This window comes from Callorhinus ursinus, unplaced genomic scaffold (assembly GCF_003265705.2).
Source record: "Callorhinus ursinus isolate GAN/ISIS: 27379988/994484 unplaced genomic scaffold, GSC_fseal_2.0 scaffold6, whole genome shotgun sequence".
Classification (NCBI taxonomy): Eukaryota; Metazoa; Chordata; class Mammalia; order Carnivora; family Otariidae; genus Callorhinus; species Callorhinus ursinus.
In genome coordinates this window covers 53,994,793-54,017,041 of record NW_027397068.1, presented here as the reverse complement: position 1 = coordinate 54,017,041, position 22,249 = coordinate 53,994,793, and the positions used below count along the sequence as shown (strand labels likewise).

The 22,249-nt window shown below is 42.2% G+C and overlaps 1 protein-coding gene and 1 pseudogene across 7 annotated transcripts in view; one reads left to right on the top strand and one right to left on the bottom strand.

Moving 5' to 3' along the window:
* The window catches only part of ARFGEF3 (ARFGEF family member 3), a 178,956-nt gene that overhangs the window by 153,578 nt on the left and 3,129 nt on the right, over nt 1–22,249 (bottom strand). For all 7 annotated transcript variants that reach the window (XM_073893993.1, XM_073893994.1, XM_025865994.2 and 4 more), the window contains exon 2: nt 16,994–17,045. In XM_073893993.1, coding sequence (XP_073750094.1) covers nt 16,994–17,045 — 52 coding nt within the window. The remainder of the gene's footprint in view (nt 1–16,993; nt 17,046–22,249) is intronic.
* On the top strand, nt 13,762–15,171 carry LOC112818928 (26S proteasome regulatory subunit 7 pseudogene; annotated as a pseudogene).

The window sequence follows — 22,249 nt, the reverse complement described above, 5'->3', positions numbered from 1 at the left end:
TTAAAGTGGGTGTATCAGGGAGAACACTTTCAGCTGCAGGTGACAGGAAGTGACAGGTAATCAACTCCCTAAGTGGCTTACACACGGAGGCAGGTTGGCCCCAATCTTAGGTGATTCAGTGCTCCGATGACACAGCCAAGAACCCAGGTTCTTTCCATTTTTCCAGTGATCTACCCTTTAAGTGTCATCCCCCCCACATACCCCACCCCACCTCTGACCCCCTCCCACCCTCCACTGGTTCCCCTCGCAGCTGCAAAGCAAGCTGTGGCCGTTGGAAGCATCATTTGAAGATGAGAACTTTCAGGGAAGAAAGAACTCTCCCTTCACGAGTCTGAGATAGCATCCCTCTCGCATTCCATTCTGATACACCTGCCATAGGGCACGCCCATGGCAAGGCGAGAAAGTCGCACCTGCGATGGGGCAGGCTCCTCTGAAACACAGAGCTGACAATAAAAGCAGATCCTGACACCCAGTCAGGTCCTCTTGGTTAAGGTAGGGGGTGAATGGATGTTGGGTAAGGCACCAGAGGTCTCTGTTCTGGGGGAGAGTGATGGAAGGCACAGAGAATTTACACATGCGGACAATTACCTCCTAAACTAGGAAAACCCCTGCTGCATGTCTTCTGGTTCAAAACCAAACCAAACCATTACCTTTAGGCAGGTATGAGGTGCAGTACTACTGGAAACTTGGGTCCTCCCCCCTGCCCCCATAATTCCGTGAACAGCCACCTTCATCATGGACTGCCAGAAAAGAGAACTAAAAGACATTGCTTGAGTCTAGAAGCAAAAATGGAAGAGGAAGACAAGGAGGCATTAGATTTCAGCTTCCTTATTTCAGATGCTAGAATTTATGAAACAACACTTGAAACTGCCACAGTGAAGTTTCGCTGATCGTGCGTGCTGGGGCTCCTTTGTCTCTAGTCCCCAAGGACCAGTTAGGCCTCTCCGGATCTGGAGGAATCAGAATAACACTACTTCAGTTCAGATTCGTATCTGCTCCTTTGTACCTGAAATCTGTTCTTCTATTTGAAATCACACTTTGAAACTCAGCACTGAAGGTGGGGGAAAAACAAACCCAAAAACTTGAATCATGCTGCAAACTGCCGAAACACCAGGAGCCTATTTTATCAGGTGAGGTTTCACTTATTATTTCATGTACATTCTGCAGAGTACCATCTTATTTAAAATCTTAAGTAATCTTCATTAGACCCCAGTAAGGAGTATTATTTGCAGTGCTATTCTGGGGCAATTTCCACAGCTTCAGGGGATAACAGAAGTGTAACAACGTGACCCAGGTGACAGTTCCACAGGCCTGGGTGGCACAACACAGGCCCACCTCCCTACAAAGCATTATAACCTGATGGCTGGACAGGTCTAAAGCTTGGAGCCCAAGGACAGGCCTGGAAAGGGCAGGGTTGGGAGAAGTGCCTAATCCCAGGTAAGAGGAAGCATTGGTGGCTTCTTTTTTTAAAGTAATTAATTTGAGAGAGAGAGAGAGAGAGAGAGAGAGAGAGAGAGAGAGAATGTAAGCAGGGGGAGGGACGGAGGGAGAGGCAGAGAAGCTCAAGCAGACTCCCCACCCAGCATAGAGCCTGATGCTGGGAGTGACCCCAACTGCACCGGGTTGGTGAATCTTAAGAATGAAGGATTCAAGATTCTGACATCTAAAATGGGGAAGAGGGGCGCCTGAGTGGCTCAGTCCGTTAAGCATCTGACTCTTGGTTTTGGCTCAGATCATGATCTCAGCGTCGTGAGATCAAGCCCCATGTCAGGCTCTGCACTCAGCAGGGAGTCGGCTTGAAGATTCTCTCTCCCTCTGCTCCTCCCCCACCTCTGCATGCACTCTCTCTCTCCCTCTTTCTTGCTTTCTCAAATAAATAATCTTTAAAAATATAAAAAAATATATATATAAATAAAATGGGGGAAGAAGTGGTTCTCAAAGGGTAACCTAGATGCCCAAAACCCTATCAGAGGGCCCACGAGCTCACAACTATTTTCATTCTCAATCTCTCAGGAGTATATGGTGGACTCTTTCAAAAAAGAATATCCACCATTATCTGAAAAGGCGATTAAGATTCCTTTCCCATTTTAAACCGCTTATCTGTATGAGGCAGGATTTTCTCTATCTCCTTCAACCAAAGAAACATATTGGAACAGATTGAACGCACAGCAGAGCTGAGATTCCAGCTATTTTCCTTCTACATCACCACATATTAAAGATATGCAAAAAATATAAAATTCTTCTTGCTAAATTTTCTTAAAGTACTTTTCATAAAAAATGTCAGTCATATTAACATGTAATAGGTTTCTTGTTACTTTTAATGAATTAATTTTTTTAACTTTCTGTTTCAACTTTTAATGTGGTAAATATTGATAGATACAATTCAATATTTTTCCTGAAAAGCCCTTTGGGGTCCTCAATAACTTTGAAAAGTATATAGCACTTTCAAACCAAAAGTATGAGAATTGCTGCATTGATGTGACAGATGAATGGATTGGGAAAATGTGGTGAATGTGCACATGATGGGATATTTATTACTCAACCATAAAAAAGAAGGAAATCCTGCCATTGACAGCAACACGGATGAGCCTTGAGAACATTATGCTAAGTGAAATAAGTCAGAGAAAGACAAATACTGTATGATCTTCCTTAAAAGTTATCATACACACACACAAAACGGTAGCTATGTGAGGGGATGGATATTAAGTACCCTTATGTGGTAATCACTTTACAATGTAAACATAAATCATCCTGTTGTACACCTTAAACTTACACAATGTTATGTCAATTATATCTCAATAAAGCTGGAAACAATATATACCTGCGACATGGAGGGACCTGCGACAAGCCCTATGGGCTAGAATCTGCTTTCCTGCTCAGATGCTGAGAAGAGAGAAGAAAGGAGGAGGTAAATCGGCTCTTTGCCCGGACGGGAGGGGACATGCAAGTACGCTAAGCCCTTCTCGGGGAGACTGAGTCTGTTTCTGTGGTCTGCAACAGGGTCTCTGCATCTCCTGGTTGGGCAATGATCACAGTGGGGGAACAGAGGCACCGTACCACCTTTCAGTGTCCATCTTCAGTTATAGAAGGAGACGGGCAAGATGACCAGCCCAGGGTCCCAACAGTCATACGCAGAAGAACCAGGATTGGACTCAGGACCTACTGTATTACACCATTCCCTGTTTCCTTTCCCCTCAAGTGGTGTGCTCTCAGAGGGGCGGTGGTCTGTGTTTTACTCCCAGCCCACAGAATGTGGCTTGCTTGGCTGACTCCGAACCCAGGATGCCTGCCCCCTACTGCTACTGCCTCTCCCACCACAGCCCAGAGCCCCGCACACTGTCCTCCTACTACTGATCACAGCTCCAGGCGCCTCCAATAGAGATGCTGGCATTCAAGACAGAGCTGCAAGGCGTCATCACAAGCAAATACTCATGAAGGCGTCCACTGTACTGGGTGCTTGGGTGCACACACTTTAAACTAACCATCACTTTCTTTCTTAATCAAATTTGACTTTAAAATTACAGCTATATTTTTACTATGTCCGAGACACATGAGCGCTTTCCTCCCCGCTTTCACCAATGTCATGTTACGGGCCCTGTTTTCCACATCCAGCCTTATTTCAGAATAGGAGTTAAAATCTCATAGGATAAATACAGTCACCCTCCCCAGGTCAACACAGGTGGCCTCTGTGTTCAGCCCCTCCCTGCCAACCCCAGCTGGACACAGTTTCCTGGCTTCTTCTCTACCAACAGACTCTGAAATAAACATACAAAACCCCTTTTGTCTTTGAAAGATTTTTCTCCCAGCTGGTAAATACAGAAAAACAAAATGAGGCTTACAAAATAAAGCAAGCAATGGGGAAGTTATGGTTTCAGAGAGAAAAAAAAAAATCTTTAAAATACAACAGTTCTCTCTGGACTTCATTAAATTAAAAGTTAGCCCAGGTCTGCTCCCACTCAGAATATGATCTATACTGGATGCGTTTGTTTGGTTTAGGCCTAACTCGGTAAAAATCAGGCCTATGCCAAATCCCCTCTCAGGAATTCTGCAAGCTCGCTCATTGTAACCCTCCCTAAAAAAAAAAAAAAAAAAAAAAAAAAAAAAACCACCTTAGCTGCTGCTTAGCTTCTTGCTCACTCAGGTGAGCAGAAGCTCAGACAGGTAAGGGTTAGTTGATTCCATAATCACTCAGGCCTCCCTAGTGGGTACTCAACATCAATTCCAGACCAGCATCTTTTATCTTAAGGTCTCCTTCTGCCTTACAAAGAGGAAAAGTCAATTTAGGTCATTTCCTGGCAAAGTTCTGTATACGCACTAATCTCAACAGTTCTAATAATTCACGGCTCTTCCCTTAGCCTGAATATATGACACCCTCTCTTTTAAAACCTCTAGCTCCTTGGAAATTGCATTTAAAGTCGTTTCAGTACCTACTCCTACGTTTTTAAGTTGCTCTCATGAATGAGCAGTGGCTAAATACAGATTTCCCAAGAGCTCTTTTCAATGCTGGTGCTTCATCAAATAATCTAACCGCATGAAATTTAGTATCCTATATCTCAGCTTTTCACAGAAGTCACAAAGAAGAAATAATAAACCTCTGTGATGAATCAATACTGGTGGGGGGCATACCCCATAGTGGGTTAAGACAGTAAAGTCTAGAGACCAGCAGTCCTGACACTGCCCCAGGCCGGCTTGAGGAGTGTGGCCGGCTTACATGGTCTCTCCAAACCTCAGTGGTTCCCCTGCCTCACGGGAAGGCTGTCAGGATGGAGACCGGGATGCACAGGAGAGGCCCTGTCACATAAGAAAGGTTTTCAAAATGTTAACTTGTCTTCTTAAGCGTCCCAAAATTAGTTGAGAAAATATGAATCAGAAGGTTATCAAGCACGCTATGAGGCATCATATTAACAGAGTACTGGACTATGAGCAGGTAAAGGAGATCTCCTGTGTCAAAGTTACTGAACCTCAACTTGAAAAAGACACACCAGGGTATTATTGCATAATTACATAATTGTACTAATTTATACAGTTCAACTACACATAAATATGCAGTAAAATGAAAACAGAAAAAAATATAAACTATTTAATAAGTGAAGATGTCCAAAGAAACTAAATATGATTTTAGTCTTTGCACCATGCCTTCCCCAGTAGGAAAATAAAAAGCCCTACAGTGTGAACAAGAGAGATACAAACAACTCACTGAACCATTTATATCATGGAATCAATAAGCTGCAGTCCCTACCTATCTCTTGGAATCCACGGTTATAATCCATCAATAGAAACAATTTCTCAGAGGCATATTTGAAATAAAGTAGGAAATTTGGACCTAAATTGCCTGTAAGGCACAGTTTAATTATAGAAACTAAACACAGAATAAAAAGCCTACCTTCATTCCATTCAAAAAGAATAAAGAGGCTTAAGAAAGAAAATTCATGATTGGATAGTTACATTTTTTTTTTTTCAAAATGGAGTTTTATGTTTCCTTCCAACATTTCCCTTTAGAACTAAGGGCTATAAAATAAAGACATCAACCTCTTGTCATAAAGGAATGATGAGTGGCCATGGCTATTCTTGAACATTAATATCTTGCTCACATCCCAAAATATCAATCAAGCCCAATATTCCCTGCACCCTAGTTTGGGTGGGTTATGCACTTCTTTAATTGACTGATCATTTAAAAGTGCTTTTAGGTCAGGGGCTATTAACAAGGAGGAGACTTACAATTGAGAGCTAATTGTAGGTCTTCCTTATCAAAGGGAATAGAACAAGAAAACCATTAGGACTGGCCTACAGGCTGGCAGGTAACACAAAGAAGCAGCTATTCGTAAGCTGGGAAATAGTATGGTATTGTTACTTATGCTATGTTACAAGGTGACGGGAATACTCTCTGTCTTCCCTAGCAGCAGGAAAAGGAAAAAGAGAAATTAGATCTTTGAGGCACCTTGATTTGGAACATGGATTTCAGCATCCCCACTGCTAAAGGCTTCGTTCTTCTTGCCAGTGGGTTTTTGTGGCCAAAACGGAAACGTCATTCTGCTCACCTGTTTAGGGCAAGCCTGATCTCAGGAAGATGCAACATCAGGTCAACTCCAGGGCAAGTCCTTGTTCACTTAAATGGTCCCTATCTACCTCCAGCAAGGTTGCCAGAGTCTCCCTCCTTTCTTTCATGACTCACTGACATAAAGAATTCTCTATAATTGAAAATGAGCCAGGCGTAGATTAACCAAAGGGCCTTAAACATCTTATTCTTATTCTTATTCTTATTATTTTCCTATTGCAGAACCAGCAAAAGATCTACAGAGCCAAAATTGACTTACATTTGCCTACCTCTGCAAAGGGAGGTCAGCTGTACTCCGGATGAAAGGTAGAAACCAGAAAGAAATAAGACCTTAAAATGAGCTTAAATCCATGAGAAGCACAGATGCTTGCAATTCACCTGGAATAATGTGGAAGCCTCATTAGAAGCACCTGTCTGGCGCTTATGCTAACAGCCTCCATTCAGTTAGCACAGCTGAAGACAGGACCTGGGAATTCTACATGAGCATCCTTTGCTTCCTCCTCTTGACCGCAGGAGCTAGCAAGGGGAGCCCAACCCTTCTCCATGATACAAGAAAGGCAGAAACAACAACGCTGAGGTTGAAACTGTCTGCTAAACGCCACTATTGAGGTATTTGCTGCTCTCATCCATTTTAAATCACAGTCTTTCCCAGTTTATGTGAATATGTTTATTTCAATGAAAAAATAAAAATTTTGCACATCTTGTAGATGTTGCTCCAGGGTTCAAAGCATTGAACTGAAACACTGAAACAGATAAAAGCAGCAGAAAAGCAATTAAAATACAACCACATAAAGATGGATGGAACTGGAGGAGATGATGCTAAGTGAAATAAGTCAAATAGAGAAAGACAATTACCATATGGTTTCCCTTCTTTGTGGAACATAAGGAATAGTATGGAGGACATCAGGAGAAGGAAGGGAAAAATGGGGGAGGGAATCGGAGGGGGAGACGAACCATGAGAGACTATGGACTCTGAGAAACAAACTGGGGGTTCTAGAGGGGAGGGGGTTCGGGGGATGGGTTAGCCCGGTGATGGGTATTAAGGAGGGCACGGACTGCATGGAGCACTGGGTGTTATATGCAAATAATGAACCATGGAACACTACATCAAAAACTAATGATGTACTGTATGGTGACTAATATAATAAAAAATTATTAAAAAATAGGGTTATGCTACACAAAAGAAAAACAAAACAAAAAACACCATACAAAGAGTAGGAAGCTACTGTGGAAGGTTCTCTCAAAGCATAAATGCTGATGAATGTGCTCCCATCCTGTATGAAAGATCAGTAGGTCCCCCAGTCAAGATAGGGATGAACGTGCCAGCATCTGAGCTGAAAAAAGTATGTGGACCAGGCAGAAGGCTGAGCAGAGGCTTGGGGGGGGGGCGGGGGGAGGAGTGGTGTGGGGGACACAGACAAGGAAGTGGGAAGAAGTGCGGTTAGCGTCTTTCTGGGAACAACTGGCAGGAGAAAAGCAATTAGGCTGAGGCTGGCTCTGAACAACTACAGAGAAGGTAAGCGAAAGGCAGCTGGGCCGTGGCTGGAGTCATGTCTGGCATTGTTCCCAAAGGGGCGCTGAGAAATGCCAACAAGAGGTTCATTGCCAATGGCTGCCTTTTAACAAGACAGCTCGAGGATTCCCTTGACATTTTTATCTCATCTATACCACTCCTGTTGTAAATAACCTGGGCTAAGAGAAGGGGCAAATCCTGGATTGGAGCAGGATGGGGGTGAAGGTTCTTTAGTTCTTTAGAACATAAATACTCCAAGTGGAATTCATGTGGGGAGTGTGGGAGGGGAGGCAGCTTGCCTCTTCCAGGTGGGCCAATGAGAGCTGGAACCCTTGCGTAGTCAATGTCCTTTGGCACGAACATTAATCAGGGTCCCAATAACTACACCAACTCCTAACCCCTGGTGTAATACACATCAGGCTAGTCAGGGCTTTGGTTGAGGAGAGAGTGAGGAATCGAAGCCTATACTAGGTGAGGTCAATGGATTGGGCACTGGGCTTCTGGTCCTACTCTTTGGGACTTTCCCCTTCAGTCAGTGAGATGTGAGAAGTCCTATTGCCAAAGCTGAGATGCCATTCTGGCATGGGTTCTTCCAAACACTATGTTTTCTAAGAATCCAGGAGATGAGGCACAGGTTCCCTGGGAAAGGCAGTGCAATTTGGAGAAGGAGTTTCATCCTGCAAACATTTACAAAGCACCAAAGAGGATGAAAAGATGAATAATTTGGGCGCCTGGGTGGCTCAGTTGGTTAAACATCTGCCTTCGGCTCTGGTCATGATCCCAGGGCTCTGGGATCGAGTCCCTCCTTAGACTCCCTGCTCAGCAGCGGTCAGCTTCTCCCTCTACCCTTCCCCCCTGCTCGTGATCTCTCTCTCTCACTCTTACTCTCAAATAAATAAAATCTTAAAAAGATGAATAATTTATATATATGAACTCCTTGAAGAGAGGGTCTCAGAACAGAACCCCTAGACAAATGCCAACCTGATGGATAAGCACCATGAGAGATTTATGCAGCGTATCGTGAGGGCACAGAAGAGAGAAGGAGCTCTTTTAGCAAACACAGCCCAGTCTTCAACGATAAGCGAGATGACGAAGTGGGAAAGGCTGCATGTTATGAGACACCCCGTGGACAATCTTGATGAAATGAGCAGCTCAGAAAATACCCACCTCGTGTTTTAATGCCCCATTTAGGGGAGTTTGGGACTGGTAACCAAACACCACAGACCTGCCATTTGGGTCTAAGTTTTGGCATGAGGAAGGAAGAAGATTTCTAACAGCATGCTTTATTTCAGCTTCTGAGATGGGCCCAGGAGGGAGGAGGAATGGGGGCTGGGAAATGCCTTCAGTAAAACACGAGTACACGTGGAACAGGGTATCCCAGAAGTGGGGTTCTTACTAACCACAGCCTTCATCGTGCGAAAGAGCTTGTGTCCCTGATGGTGCTTGCCACTGAGGTTCCACTCAAGGCAGGACAGAAACCAACGTCCTTAGTAAAAAACAGTCTGTGGAATCTGGAGGGGGCAGAATAAAGCTTGACTTGAATGTGAATGACCCCAGCAGCCATGAGAACTTTCTGAGAGCACAGGGAGTACAAGGCTGGAACTCAGGTGAGGTGACTGAGGCACTGGTCTTGGGCACAGAATTTTAGGGAGTATTAAAAAACTCAGGCAGCAAGATAAATAATATTTTCATGCCACATTTTTTTCTTTTTTGAATTCCAGTATAATTAACAGGATTATAGTAGTTTCAGGCGTACAAGGCAGTGATTCAATGCTTGTTGTAAGTGCCTCTCTTAATCGCCACCACTATTTCACCCATTCCCCCTCCCCCCCTCCCCTCTCATAACCATCAGTTTGTTCTCTGTAGTTAAGAGTCAGGTTTTTTGTTTGTCTCTTTTCTTCTTGTTCATTTATTTTGTTTCTTAAATTCCACATGAGTGAAATCATACGGTGTTTGTCTTTCTCTGATTTTGCTTAGGATTATACCGTCTAGATCCATCCATGTTGTTGCAGATGGCAAGATTTCATTCTTTTCTATGGCTGAGTGATATCCCATTGTATACATACACCACATCTTCTTTATCCATTCATCTATTGATGGACACGTGTGTTGTTTCCATAATTTGACTATCATAAATAATGCTGTGATAAACACAGGGGTACATAGATCTTTTTGAATTAGTGGTTTCATATTCTTTGGGTAAATACCCAGTAGTGGAATTACTGGATCATATGGTAATTCTACTTAATTTTTTGAGGAGCCTCTCAACTATATTCCACAGTGGCTGCCCCGGTTTGCATTCCCGCCAACAGCGCACAAGGGCTCCTTTTTCTCCACGTCCTCACCAACACTTGTCTCTCATGTTTCTTGATTTTAGCCATTCTGATGGGTGTGAGGTGTTTTAACGCCACATTTTAAAAAACTCAAAATGAATGCCAAAATTCCAAGATGAAAAAAATACCAAACTTTAAATAAAGACAAGATCTGACCCTGTACTTGCCTGACTCCGCCTCACTCACCCCACTGGTCGCAGTCGAAGGGGAGTGAACCTCTTGGAAATCTGACAGGAAAGGCTGAGTAGCATGTCAGAGAGCCAGGCAGCTCAACTATGACAGCAAACTGGTAGTGGCCTAAGGGCTCTGGGCCTTCGCATGGGGTGAAAAGTATCTTTCTGACAGATTTATGTAGAGCTATGTGAGGATATCCAGTATCCAGATCCACAGTCACCAAAATTTGGAGTTTCAAATCCACTGGAGAAGGCAGCAGGCAAGCCATTCTGGCCGAGATGCCAGCAGAGAGACTGACCACACCCAACCGAGACTCAGAAGCAGAAGAACACTGCAAAACTCCATTAGACAGGGAAGAACATTTTTGGGGAATGTGCCAGCAGGTCAAGAATGATCTGGAAGAGGCAGTGACTGCATACAACAAGGGTCCACAGAAGAGCCCTTGTCTTTTTCACAATTAGGGTTGGATATAATATAAACCCTTCAACGTTTCTGAGAGAAAGATGATCAGACAGAACCAGGTTATCATCATAACCAAGCCATCACAAGGACAGTGGGGGCATGGTGGGGGATGGCCAATGAGTCAATTTGCAAGAAGCTAAATATTCCAGATGTTGTGGTTAAGTCCAGGTAGGCTTAAGCCAGCTGCTCCATGCCAAGCAAGGCTGGCGACAGCTTCACAAAACACCGACAGCAGCCCTGAGTGTTCATAACAAAAACGACCACAGCCCTGAAGATTCCAGAAATGACCAGGTTATTTTGCTTCTATCATTGATTCCCAAACCACAGGGAAAAAGCAGGGAGGTAGAGGGGGTGAGAGGATAAAGTAGAAAAATGTCCGAGAACAGAAAACATTTCACGTCATTAACTACTAATACTTCTTGACCAGTAGCTTCCTGGTCTTATTTATCACTTGGTTGAAAAACGCGTGGCTAACAACAAATGAAGTCAATGACTTTTCCTGCTCACTTGACTTGGTCAGAGATGTTTCACCAAGTGTGTCACAATTAGGGAGCACCCTCAGTTGCCTTCTGCTTATGAAACAAGTAGGATATGGAAATGATAACCCCAATCAAAGGAAGAGCCTGAGCTATCGAAGACCTCCTTCTTGAGTCTAGGAACACTGCGACGGCCCACTCATTCACAGGTTTTCAACCCTGGGAAGACATGGAAGTCCTGAAATTTAAGAAGAAGAAGGAAAAGAGGAGCAAAGGCAGTGAGGGAACAGCCTCCTCATGGTGGAAGGTAAGGACTCTTAAACTCACTGCCAAGCTCAAGAGCAAGACTTAGGGCAAGAAGGTAGAATGACTTTCATGTAACTCTCTACTAACAAATTCAGAAATATTCCGCAGGACAGAATCCCTGGACCTTCCTCCATTGCTGACATGGAATCTCACCAGCATTCTGCGTGAATCCCTACCCTGGTGCTACAGCGGCTCACTTACCAACCATGAACCTTTGCTTGCTGAAAGCCTGGGGTAGAACAGGCAATGCCTCCGAACACTCCTTATCTTCACCTCAAATGTTTTACCGTGGGGTTCTCCCCTGCAAGGCCCTATGCATGACTGAGCCCAGTCACTAGAATGATGAAAATCTTTCATGTGTCACCTGGTCTAACTTCAGTTCATACAAGAAGTCCACAGAGCAATCAGTGGTAAAAGAAAAGCAGAAGATAATGTAACCACATGTCTCTCAAGGTTTCAGTTTTCTTCTGATCTATCATCATTAATGTACACAATTGAGCAAAACAATGTATTTATCAGAACGTTAATATATTTAATGTAAAAGGCAATCAGTCAGGGGCAAAAGAAAAATTAAGAGAAACAGCATAGCAAAAGTATTTGAGATTTGAACTATTCCCTATTGCCCTTTCTGAAACAACAAAAAAATCTGTAAATAATCACTTCTAAGTGATTATCAAAAATGGAAACTGAATCTGAATACAAAATCGGGAGAATGCAAGACATAGTTAATGAATCTGGTTTCTGTCTCATGTACTACATAGAAGTGTAACTGAAGAAAAATAATTAAAATATAATTGAAGAAAAATAATTAACATATCCAAACTCTTTCTTGGGTACAGATATTTACAGTGACTAGATTTTTTTTTTTTTTTGAGCAGGTACTCAAACAATAGAAGGATGCCCTGGTAAACACAGTGACTGGACAGAGTTAAGTACTCTCTGGGTTTAAAAGTTCCTAGCAGCGGAATCAAAGGATAAAAGGAAGACTGACTTCAAAACAGAGAGAAAAGCCCACTACAGCATAATTCATTATATCACTTCTTTTACAATAAAAAGAAATAATAAATAAGATAAATATTGATTCAAGAGCTCTTTTTGTTCTAATTATGGCTTATTCCCATTCCCTAAAAGAGGCGTGAAAAGCCTCCCAACTATTGTGAATCATGGTCAAACTGAAACCTTATATGTATAAAATTCTACCATAAACACTGTTTTCCAGCTATGCATGTCTTTATTCTCCTCCTTCTGAATATAAAACCTTGAAAGCAATGCTCCCATCTGCTTTATCTCATTCATACGGTTTAGTTCTCTCTACAAAGATGTTTGATAGACCTCACTGCACACCAAGAACACAATACACATACACAAGATGACCTCACCAGCTCTTTCTCACTAGGATAAACACTCCAAATTATCTGCTAACAGGGGTGAAGACATGAAATGACACCGATATATATCCATCCACAGCTCCGGATCCAGCATCCTTCCCACCAGTTTGGTGACCCTCCTTCTATAGGTGGTACAAGATGGCAAGCTGGCTCTGGGGAAATCTCAAGGCCATGGGTGAAAGGAAAGCTAAATGGCATGGCTAAATGGGGACCAGCCATGTTTAGGTCCCATTAACACTGCATTATCTAACTCATCTGTCCACCCCCCCCAACACACACACCAAGAGTTGGAGAATGCCAGTTGTCTTTTGATGAACGTTCTTAACCAGGAGGTTCCTCCAGTATCATTGCCAGCTTCTCACCCCTAACACTACAGGCAGAACTTTCATCACAGACCCAGAACCACAAGAAGCCCAGCTGTCAGGTTCAACAACCCTCTGGATTAGGAACTAGCCTTTAAGGCGCTGTTACCAAACGTTTTTTTGTTCAAACAGCCACTAAGAAAACGTTAAAGTTCTGTTTTTCACGTATTTTAAATTGACATTTACATTTCTTCATCATAATTTTAATTAATGGAAAAGGTTATGATTCTGGCATATTGGAAATACTACAATTTTTTAATTAAAACATATCAGTTATTTAAATATATCTAATGAAATCTAAATACCACACCAATTTGGAAAATCACCTTCACCCAAGAAAAAAATCTTTGAGCAAACTCTTCTTTAACAGTAAAAAATGCTACATTGTTCTCTTTTCTCCTTGAACTTATATTTTCATTCTACTTCCCCAACTTAATTTTCTCTCAATATAATATGTTTTAACTCTTGAGAGGCTTTCATTAATCTCCCTACTATATTTCTGTGTAACAAAAGGTATATAAAGTCATTTTTAAAAAATTTCCTGTGGCCATAAGGCTTGAAAGTGTTCAATTTTCTTCTGGTTTGAGGTGTGACTACTAATGGACCCAACTGATCCAAACAGCATTAATGAATATTTATAAGAATGTTAATGTAGGACAGAGGTGTTGTGTAATCAGTAAGGTGTTGAGGCACTCGGAGCATCTAAAATGCCGGATTACCTCGTGCCGATCAGCCGAAAACCAAAGAGGATGAGAAGGACGACAAGCCCATCTGAGCTCTGGATGAGGGGGATATTGCCTTGCTGAAAACTTATGGTCAAAGCACTTATTCTAGGCAGATAAAGCAGGTTGAAGATGACATTCAGCAACTTCTCAAGAAAATTAATGAGCTCACTGGTATTAAAGAATCTGATACTGGCCTGGCCCCACCAGCACTCTGGGATTTGGCTGCAGACAAGCAAACACTGCAGAGTGAACAGCCTTTATAGGTTGCGAGGTGTACGAAGATAATCAATGCTGATTCGGAGGACCCGAAGTACATTATCAATGTGAAGCAGTTTGCCAAGTTTGTGGTGGACCTCAGTGATCAGGTAGCACCTACTGACATTGAAGAAGGGATGAGAGTTGGGGTGGACAGAAATAAGTATCAGATTCACATTCTGCTGCCTCCCAAGATTGACCCAACAGTTACCATGATGCAGGTGGAAGAAAAACCTGATGTCACATACAGTGATGTGGGTGGCTGTAAGGAACAGATTGAGAAACTTCGAGAAGTAGTAGAAACCCCATTACTTCATCCAGAGAGGTTTGTTAACCTTGGCATTGAGCCTCCCAAGGGTGTGCTGCTCTTTGGTCTACCGGGTACAGGCAAGACCCTCTGTGCTCGGGCAGTTGCCAACAGGACTGACGCTTGCTTCATTCGAGTTATTGGATCTGAACTTGTACAGAAGTATGTCGGTGAGGGGGCTCGAATGGTTCGTGAGCTCTTTGAAATGGCCAGAACAAAAAAAGCCTGCCTTATCTGCTTTGATGAAATTGATGCTATTGGAGGGGCTCATTTTGATGATGGTGCTGGAGGAGACAACAAAGTGCAGAGAACGATGCTGGAACTGATCAATCCGTTGGACAGTTTTGATCCTCAAGGTAACATTAAAGCGCTGATGGCCACTAACAGACCTGATACTTTGGATCCAGCACTGATGAGGCCAGGGAGATTGGACAGAAAGATTGAATTTAGCTTACCTGATCTAGAGGGTCGGACTCACATTTTTAAGATTCATGCTCGTTCAATGAGTGTTGAAAGAGATATCAGATTTGAGTTGTTAGCACGACTGTGTCCAAATAGCACTGGTGCTGAGATTAGAAGCGTCTGCACAGAAGCTGGTATGTTTGCCATCAGAGCACGGCGAAAAATTGCTACTTAAAAGGATTTCTTGGAGGCTGTAAATAAGGTCATTAAGTCTTATGCCAAATTCAGTGCTACTGCCCGCTATATGACATACAACTGATCCCCGAAGGCTTTCATGAAAACACCTCTTTTCATTGGAATCCTAACTTTATTAAATAGACTTGTTAATAACCATCACACACACAAAAATAAAGCATTTCAAAATTAAAAAAAAAGAATGTTAATGTAGTTAACATGAAAAATATAATTTTATTTTCTTATTTTATTTTTATCTGTTTCTTTAGAAATGCATTTCTAAAGAAACAAATAAGCCTTGTTTATTCTTCTCAATTACTTCAAGAATATACCCATGGATGAAGTATTCCTTATTGCTCAGGTGGGAATTTAACATTATTTCCATACCTTTTCACTTTCCTAGATGTAAGCAGTAAGAACCCTTATTTATATAAACAAGATAATAAAGGAGACTTATCATCAAAACATCTTTTTGTTTATTATCCTATAATTAGATTAAGTCCTCCTTCAATTTTGTTGAAAGCCAAGAAGTAAAAACTAACTTACAAAAGGATGTGTGGTCTGGTCATTATATTCATCCCCTTTACCAACACAAACACTAGCATTTTCATAGTCCTTTGTTGGTGGGACGAGATCTTTGCACCCCAGGACAACACACCACAGTAAGATTCAGAATGGGATGGGGAAGAGCGGTGCTTTCCTTGGTCAAGAAGAAGAGGGATTATAATAGGTAAGATAGAAAAAGACATGTAGCAAAATCAGTTTTCAGAAAGAGTACCTATAGACATTGGGGACCATGAAACCATCTCCCTTAAACCATCTATACTTTCATTTGTCTTGGACAGTCTTCATGTTCTCCTGTGAGCACGGATTCCCTAGCTGGGATACCGCCCTCCCCCCCCAGGCAAGAGTGTTATTGTCAGGCATTCCGTCCATTTAGCTTTATATACATAAAAGTACATTTGGTTTGATTAATACATGAATTTCCTTATAATATATCAGCTTGCAGCAGATACTATAGGAGAGGCAATAAATTTTTTAAAAACACAGGATCATAATTCTTGTTCATTCTACTTGTAGAGATGAAAAACACCTAATAAATCATAATATCCTGACAGTATAGAACTTTCTTCAACAAAAGACCATAAGTTCAATATTTTTAATAATGTCAAAAAATGTGGAAATCATCCAAATGTTTAATAATAAAAAAGTTACTAAATAAACATTACAGCAGCCATATAATGGAAGAATATACGATATTTTAATTTGAAGAACATATATTGACATTAGAAAATGTTCTTCATATGATGTGGCCTGAAACAATAAGCAGGAAACAAACATAAATAAAATTCACAATAATTTGTAAAAATGTGTATATGTAGGAAAAAGTCTGTTAAGAAAATCTGTTAAATGGTTCTCAGCGGTTATCCTTAGGTAGTGTAATTATGGACAACTTTCTTATTTGTTCTTTCCAAATGTCCCACACAGGGCGTTTCTCTCATGGTAAAGGGGGATGGGGAATGGTGAGGAAGATGGGGAAACAGGCTCACTATCTCCAGGCTGTTGTATGTGGCTATCGAGTTTGTGAGAGATGGTGTCCAGCCAAGGGACCAGTGGGAGTTTAAAGCCCCCCCACAGGGTGTAGGACTGCTTCTTCCCAGTGGGGGCGCCATTTCCTAGTCTGCAGTAGAAGATCTTGTCATCTGTGTACACTCTGCGTTAGGTTTGGTCATTTCTCTCCTTGACCAATTTTATACTTTCACCTTATTCTTCAGCTGCTTTGTTTGGATAACTGACTTCACTCATTCCACGAATGCCTAGAAATCATTGCAGTCAGGTTCCCATCATGCTAACCTCATGAACTATCCCAGTTCATGGATTTAAAAAGAGCGTTTGGTCAACAAGTAAGATGCTATATGCCAATGAGGTTATCTGGGCCTTCAGGAAAACACAGTGGGTGATTTTTACTCCCACTATATTTTACAACTCCAGTCTCCTTACCTTAGCAAGTGTGGAGGGATCTTGACAATGGTATCCACACCACCCAGGGTTTCTGCAAAAGGAAAATTCCAAAGTTAAAAATAAATATGTATAGACTGAGAATCTGCAGATAAATTTCCATTAGTTTCTTTTTTCCCTGGAAATTCCTATAATTACAAATTAGTCAGTTCTCAATTATCTGCATGCAAGTCACTCATACTTAAAAATCCTCCCTTGATAGCTCAAGAGACTTCCTTGGAGGAGATAAAATTAGGATACATTTCCCTACAGAAACACCGAATGAGTAGCTAATTTTTTAACCTGAACCAAAATGCCAATTTAATCTAGCTACAACTGGCTAAAATGCTATATTCTTGCAATAAAAATAGACAAAGGACAAGGGAAACAAAAGCAAAAATAAACTCTTGGGACTACATCAAACTAAAAAGCTTTTGCAGAGCAAAGAAAACAACGAACAAAAACAAAAGGCAACCTACTGAATGGACAAAATATTTGCAAATCATATATCTAATCTAATAAGGGATTAATATCTAAAATATATGAAGAACTTATACAACTCATCACCAAAAAAAAAAAAAACCCACCCCAAATAATCCAATTAAAAAATGGGCAGAGGACCTGAATAGGCATTTTTTTCAGAGAAGACATACAGATGGCCAACAGACAGATGAAAAGATGCTCAACATCACTCCTCATCAGGAAAATGCAAATCAAAACCACTATGAGATATTACCTGACACCTGTCAGAATGGCTAAAATCAAAAAGATAAGAAATAAGTGTTGGCAAGGATGTGAGAAAAGAGAACCCTCATGCACTATTGGTGGAAATGTAAACTGGTACAGCCACTGTGGAAAACAGTATGGCGGTTCCTCAAAAAATTAAAAATAGAACTACCATAGCATCCAATAATTCCACTCCTGCTGGGTATTTACCTGAAGAAGAAAAAAACCCAGTAATTAAAAAAGACATATGCACCCTTGTCTTTATTGCAGCATTATTTATAATAGCCAAGATATGAAAGCAACCTAAGTGTCTCTCAATAAATGAATGGATAAAGAAGATGGGGTATAATATATATAAGGGAATATTACTTAGCAATAAGAAAGAGAATGAAATCTCATCATTTGTGAGAGGGTAGATGGACCTCGAGTATATTATACTAAGTGAAATAAGTCAGGCAGAGAAAGGCAAATACCATATGATTTCACTTACATGTGGAACTTAAAAAACAAAAACAGATAAAGAAAAAATCAAAAACAGACTCATGAATATGTACAGAGAACAAACTGATGACTACCAGAGGGGGATGTGCGGGGGATGGGTTAAATAGGTGAAAGGGATTAAGAGGTACAAACTTCCAGTTACAAAATAAATAAGTCACAGGGATGAAAAGTACAGCATAGGGAATATCATCAATAATATTTTAACAACTTTGCTTGGTGACAGATGGTAACTACACTTACTGTGAGCATTTTGTAATGTATATAATGGTCAAAACACTAAGTTGTGCTCCTGAAATTAATATAGTATTGTATGTCAATTAAACTTCAATTTAAAAAATAATAAATATAGAAGGGAAAGCTATTTCCTTGAAATACTGTTTCAATACCCTTAAATAATAATTTATAATTGTGAGAGACTTGATGTTCACAAAGCACTTTATGCAACATCTCATTATGCTCACATACATTTAAGACACGGTAGATTAAACTTTTTTTCTTAATCGTCCTATAGTTAGGGATACTGAAAGGAGGCTCACCCTCAAATCTCATTAACCCAACCTGGATGTTCAATACTCTACCATTTTTGTGGATTATTCACACGGCTGCTGCCTCCAATTGTAAAGATAATGAAACATTAGTCTCTCCCCCCAACCCCCACGGAAAAGCTGTTCTATTTCAATCGTGCTAACAATTCTGTACCCAGTTCCAACATGTGTGGTTGGGGGAGGCTTCCCCACATGAACAAGCAATTCTCTGGCACCAGCTGGCTATCCTACCATTTAATTCAGTTCTGACACCATAGATTAGGAAATAGCATCAGATCCCACAGGTTAATGGCTCAGTCCTACAGGACTGCACCCCCTCTTCAGACCCCAATCCCAAATCCAAGGTGTCGCCTGGGCTTCTGACCGACCAGCTATAGATTGAAGGTTCTAATGAGCCCCCTCCTTGGGTTCAGTTAATTTGCTAGAAGAGAAACATTTCACTTACTACATTACTGGTTTATTATAAAAGGACAAAACTCAGGAAGGGCCAGATGGAAGTGATGCATGTGCCAAGGAATGGGAAAAAGGCAAGGAGCTTCCACGTCTCTGAGGGTGCCATTCTCCCCAAGTTTCCATGGGTTTACCAAGCCAGAAGCTCTCCAAACCCCATCCTTTTGGTTTTTTTATGGAGGCTTCACTACATAGGAATGATTAATTAAATCATCAGCCATTCGAGACTGAACTCAATCTCCAGCCCCTCTTCCTTCCCTGGAGGCCTGGGGTGGGATTGAAAATTCCAACTCTCTAAACACAGGATTGGTCCTCTTAGCAATGGCCCTCATCCTTAGGTTGCATCATTAACATGACAAAAACACTTTCTGGTCCTCTTCACCTGGGAAATTCAAGGATTTTAGGGGCTCTGTGCCAGAAACAAGGACAAAGAACAAATACATATTTCTTATTAGAAATCCCAATATCACAAGCTCCGATTTGTTCCCAGGTTTTCAGCTCAAACTGTGTTGACTCCTTTCTTCATTGCTTAGAATCCATAAGCCCTGTCAATGTGAACCATTTTCACTGGAGAAGGAGAAATATTTCTCCCTGTCTGCTAAAAGATCAGAAGGGAAAATGCACACCAGATGTATCCCTGAGACTCTGGAGTAAGAACAGTCCAAAACATGATGATAGGATCTGGGCATGTTGTGGCCAATGGGGCAAATAGTGGGTGTAAGCAAGACAACCCGCTGGGGCGCCTGGGCGGCTCAGTCGGTTGGGTGTCTGCCTTCGGCTCAGGTCATGATCCCAGGGTCCTGGGATCGAGCCCCGTGTCAGGCCCCTTGCTCAGTAGGGAGCCTGCTTCTCCCTCTCCCTCTGCCTGCCAATCCCCCTGCTTCTGCTCTCTCTCTCTCTCTCTCTCTCTCTGTCAAATAAATATATAAGATCTTAAAAAAAAAAGAAAAGGCAATCTGCAAAACAGAAAGATGGGATCAGTAGGGTCAGTGATGCTGTGGCCAAAGTGGAAGAACTGAGGTCAGTCGTTAAGAGGAGACAGGATAACCCTAAAGTAAAGCCCTGAGATGCAGGGCTGGGGAGCAGATCAAAGGCCACTCGGGCCGGCGTGGCCCAGCCCTTTGCAGGGCAGGAGCCAGCGCCCAGGACAATAAGCTGTTCTCCAAGGGGAGGTGCTGACACAAAGCAACCAAATCATTGCAGTTTTCCTCATCAGACAGAGGCGTGTTTATATTCAACTCAGGATGTTCAATAGCGCCCAACCCTACAACTGCTAACCAAGAACCCGAAGAAAGTAAAAGGACAAAGGAAAATTGCAGAGCAGCCATACTGAGCCCATCCTGCTCAGGTAGAGACGCTGAGTAGGTATCTGCCCTGGGGTCTGCATGGTGGAGCCCAGGCGCAGCCTAGTGATGTAAATGGGTGCATCACATTCTCAGAAACTGAACTGAAGCTGGGGGATGGATGTGGTCGACTCCAGTGGGGCTGGGAGTAAGAGAAGAGGGCTCAGGGCTGACTCTTGAGGAACTCAAGCCTTCGGGTGAGGGAGAAGTGCTGAAGCTGGCAGAGGAGAAGGAGCTGCTTCGGAGGCATGATAACAACGGGCAAGGCGTGGTCCTGGAGGCCAGGGAAAGACGGGCACTGGGACCGTTCCGTACGGCTGAGGATGCCCTGCTGGATGGAGGTCTGTGTACCTCATTCTTCACCGCCAGCTGGTGGCACGATGGAGGAGGCAGATAGACAGCGGTGAGTGGAAGGGGGACTGGAAAGTGGGGTTGTGGCCACAAGCACTACAGACTTTTTGAGAAGTCCAACTGTAAGCAGAACAGAAACTGGCTGGAAGGAAAAGTAGGCGGGAAGGTAGAGGGAAGGAGGGTGGGGGGTAGACTATTCTTCTTCCCCTACCTGGCGTTCCAGCCTCTAGTTGTTTTTCTCCTCTCCTCCATTTCACACAAGTCCCCTGATATATGTAAAACACCACAAGTTTCTCAAATGAAGACATGGTCCCTCACCGTTCTAACATTCTGACATTCTATGTCATCCAGCCGAAGAGCTCACATGCCTCCAAGATCACAGGTTCTCGAAGGAAAATGCTATGGTCTTCGCTCTCCACAAGCTGACCCCTTCCCTTATTCTTTCTATCTCCTTGTCAGACCATTTCCTCACTGACAAGAAAAATATCTAACAACCTAGATCGCACAAAATAGAAGGAAGATACATATATACCCCTTGCCAGTTATCATGCAGCCATTAAGAAAACCGATTTTCAGAGAAGTATCAATGACAACATAGAAGATGCTAAAGCTAAAAACAAACAAACAAACAAACAAAACCAAATGACAGTCTGCCATAGATAGTATAACCCTTTGCAGAAGAGAAATATACTCCAAAAGTGATTAGTGTTCTTTCTGGGTGTTGAGATTACAGGTGATGTTTATTTTTTTCTTTATACTGTCCGAATATTTTTCAATATTCTAAAATGAGTGTATATAACTTTTATAAATAGAAAAAAGATAGTATCACTTAAAACCCAAGCAAGTCATTAATGGGCTGATCTGTTTATACATATCTGCTCCTCTTATGGTAGTTGCAGAAACCACAAAGAAGCATAAGGGACAGTCCCTACGTTCAAGAAGCACATGTCTACACTGTCAACATTTGCTGTTTTGGCTGACCAGCCTCCGGAAAGAGAATCCTAAATTTGTTTTGAGGAAACCATCCCTTTGTGAGTCAGGGATTTCAGTAAGCCTTGTGGCCTAGATCTAAGCCAGTTAGTGCATTTTAGTCCTTAGCTAGAAGACTGGTTCAGGTACACACATGACCTATCAGGACCAAGAGAGAACAAGTGACACCAAAGCCTGGGGAGAGTGGACTGGAAGAGCTCCACTCTCTTGAGATGATCTGATGATGGGCCAAGTGGGAGATGACCCCTTTCTCCTGTGATGGCCTACGTATGGCAGTGACCGCCCCCCGCCCCCAATCTCCTATGATGGTTTTAGTGGGAAATGACTCCTCTCTCCTGTGATGTCATGATAAC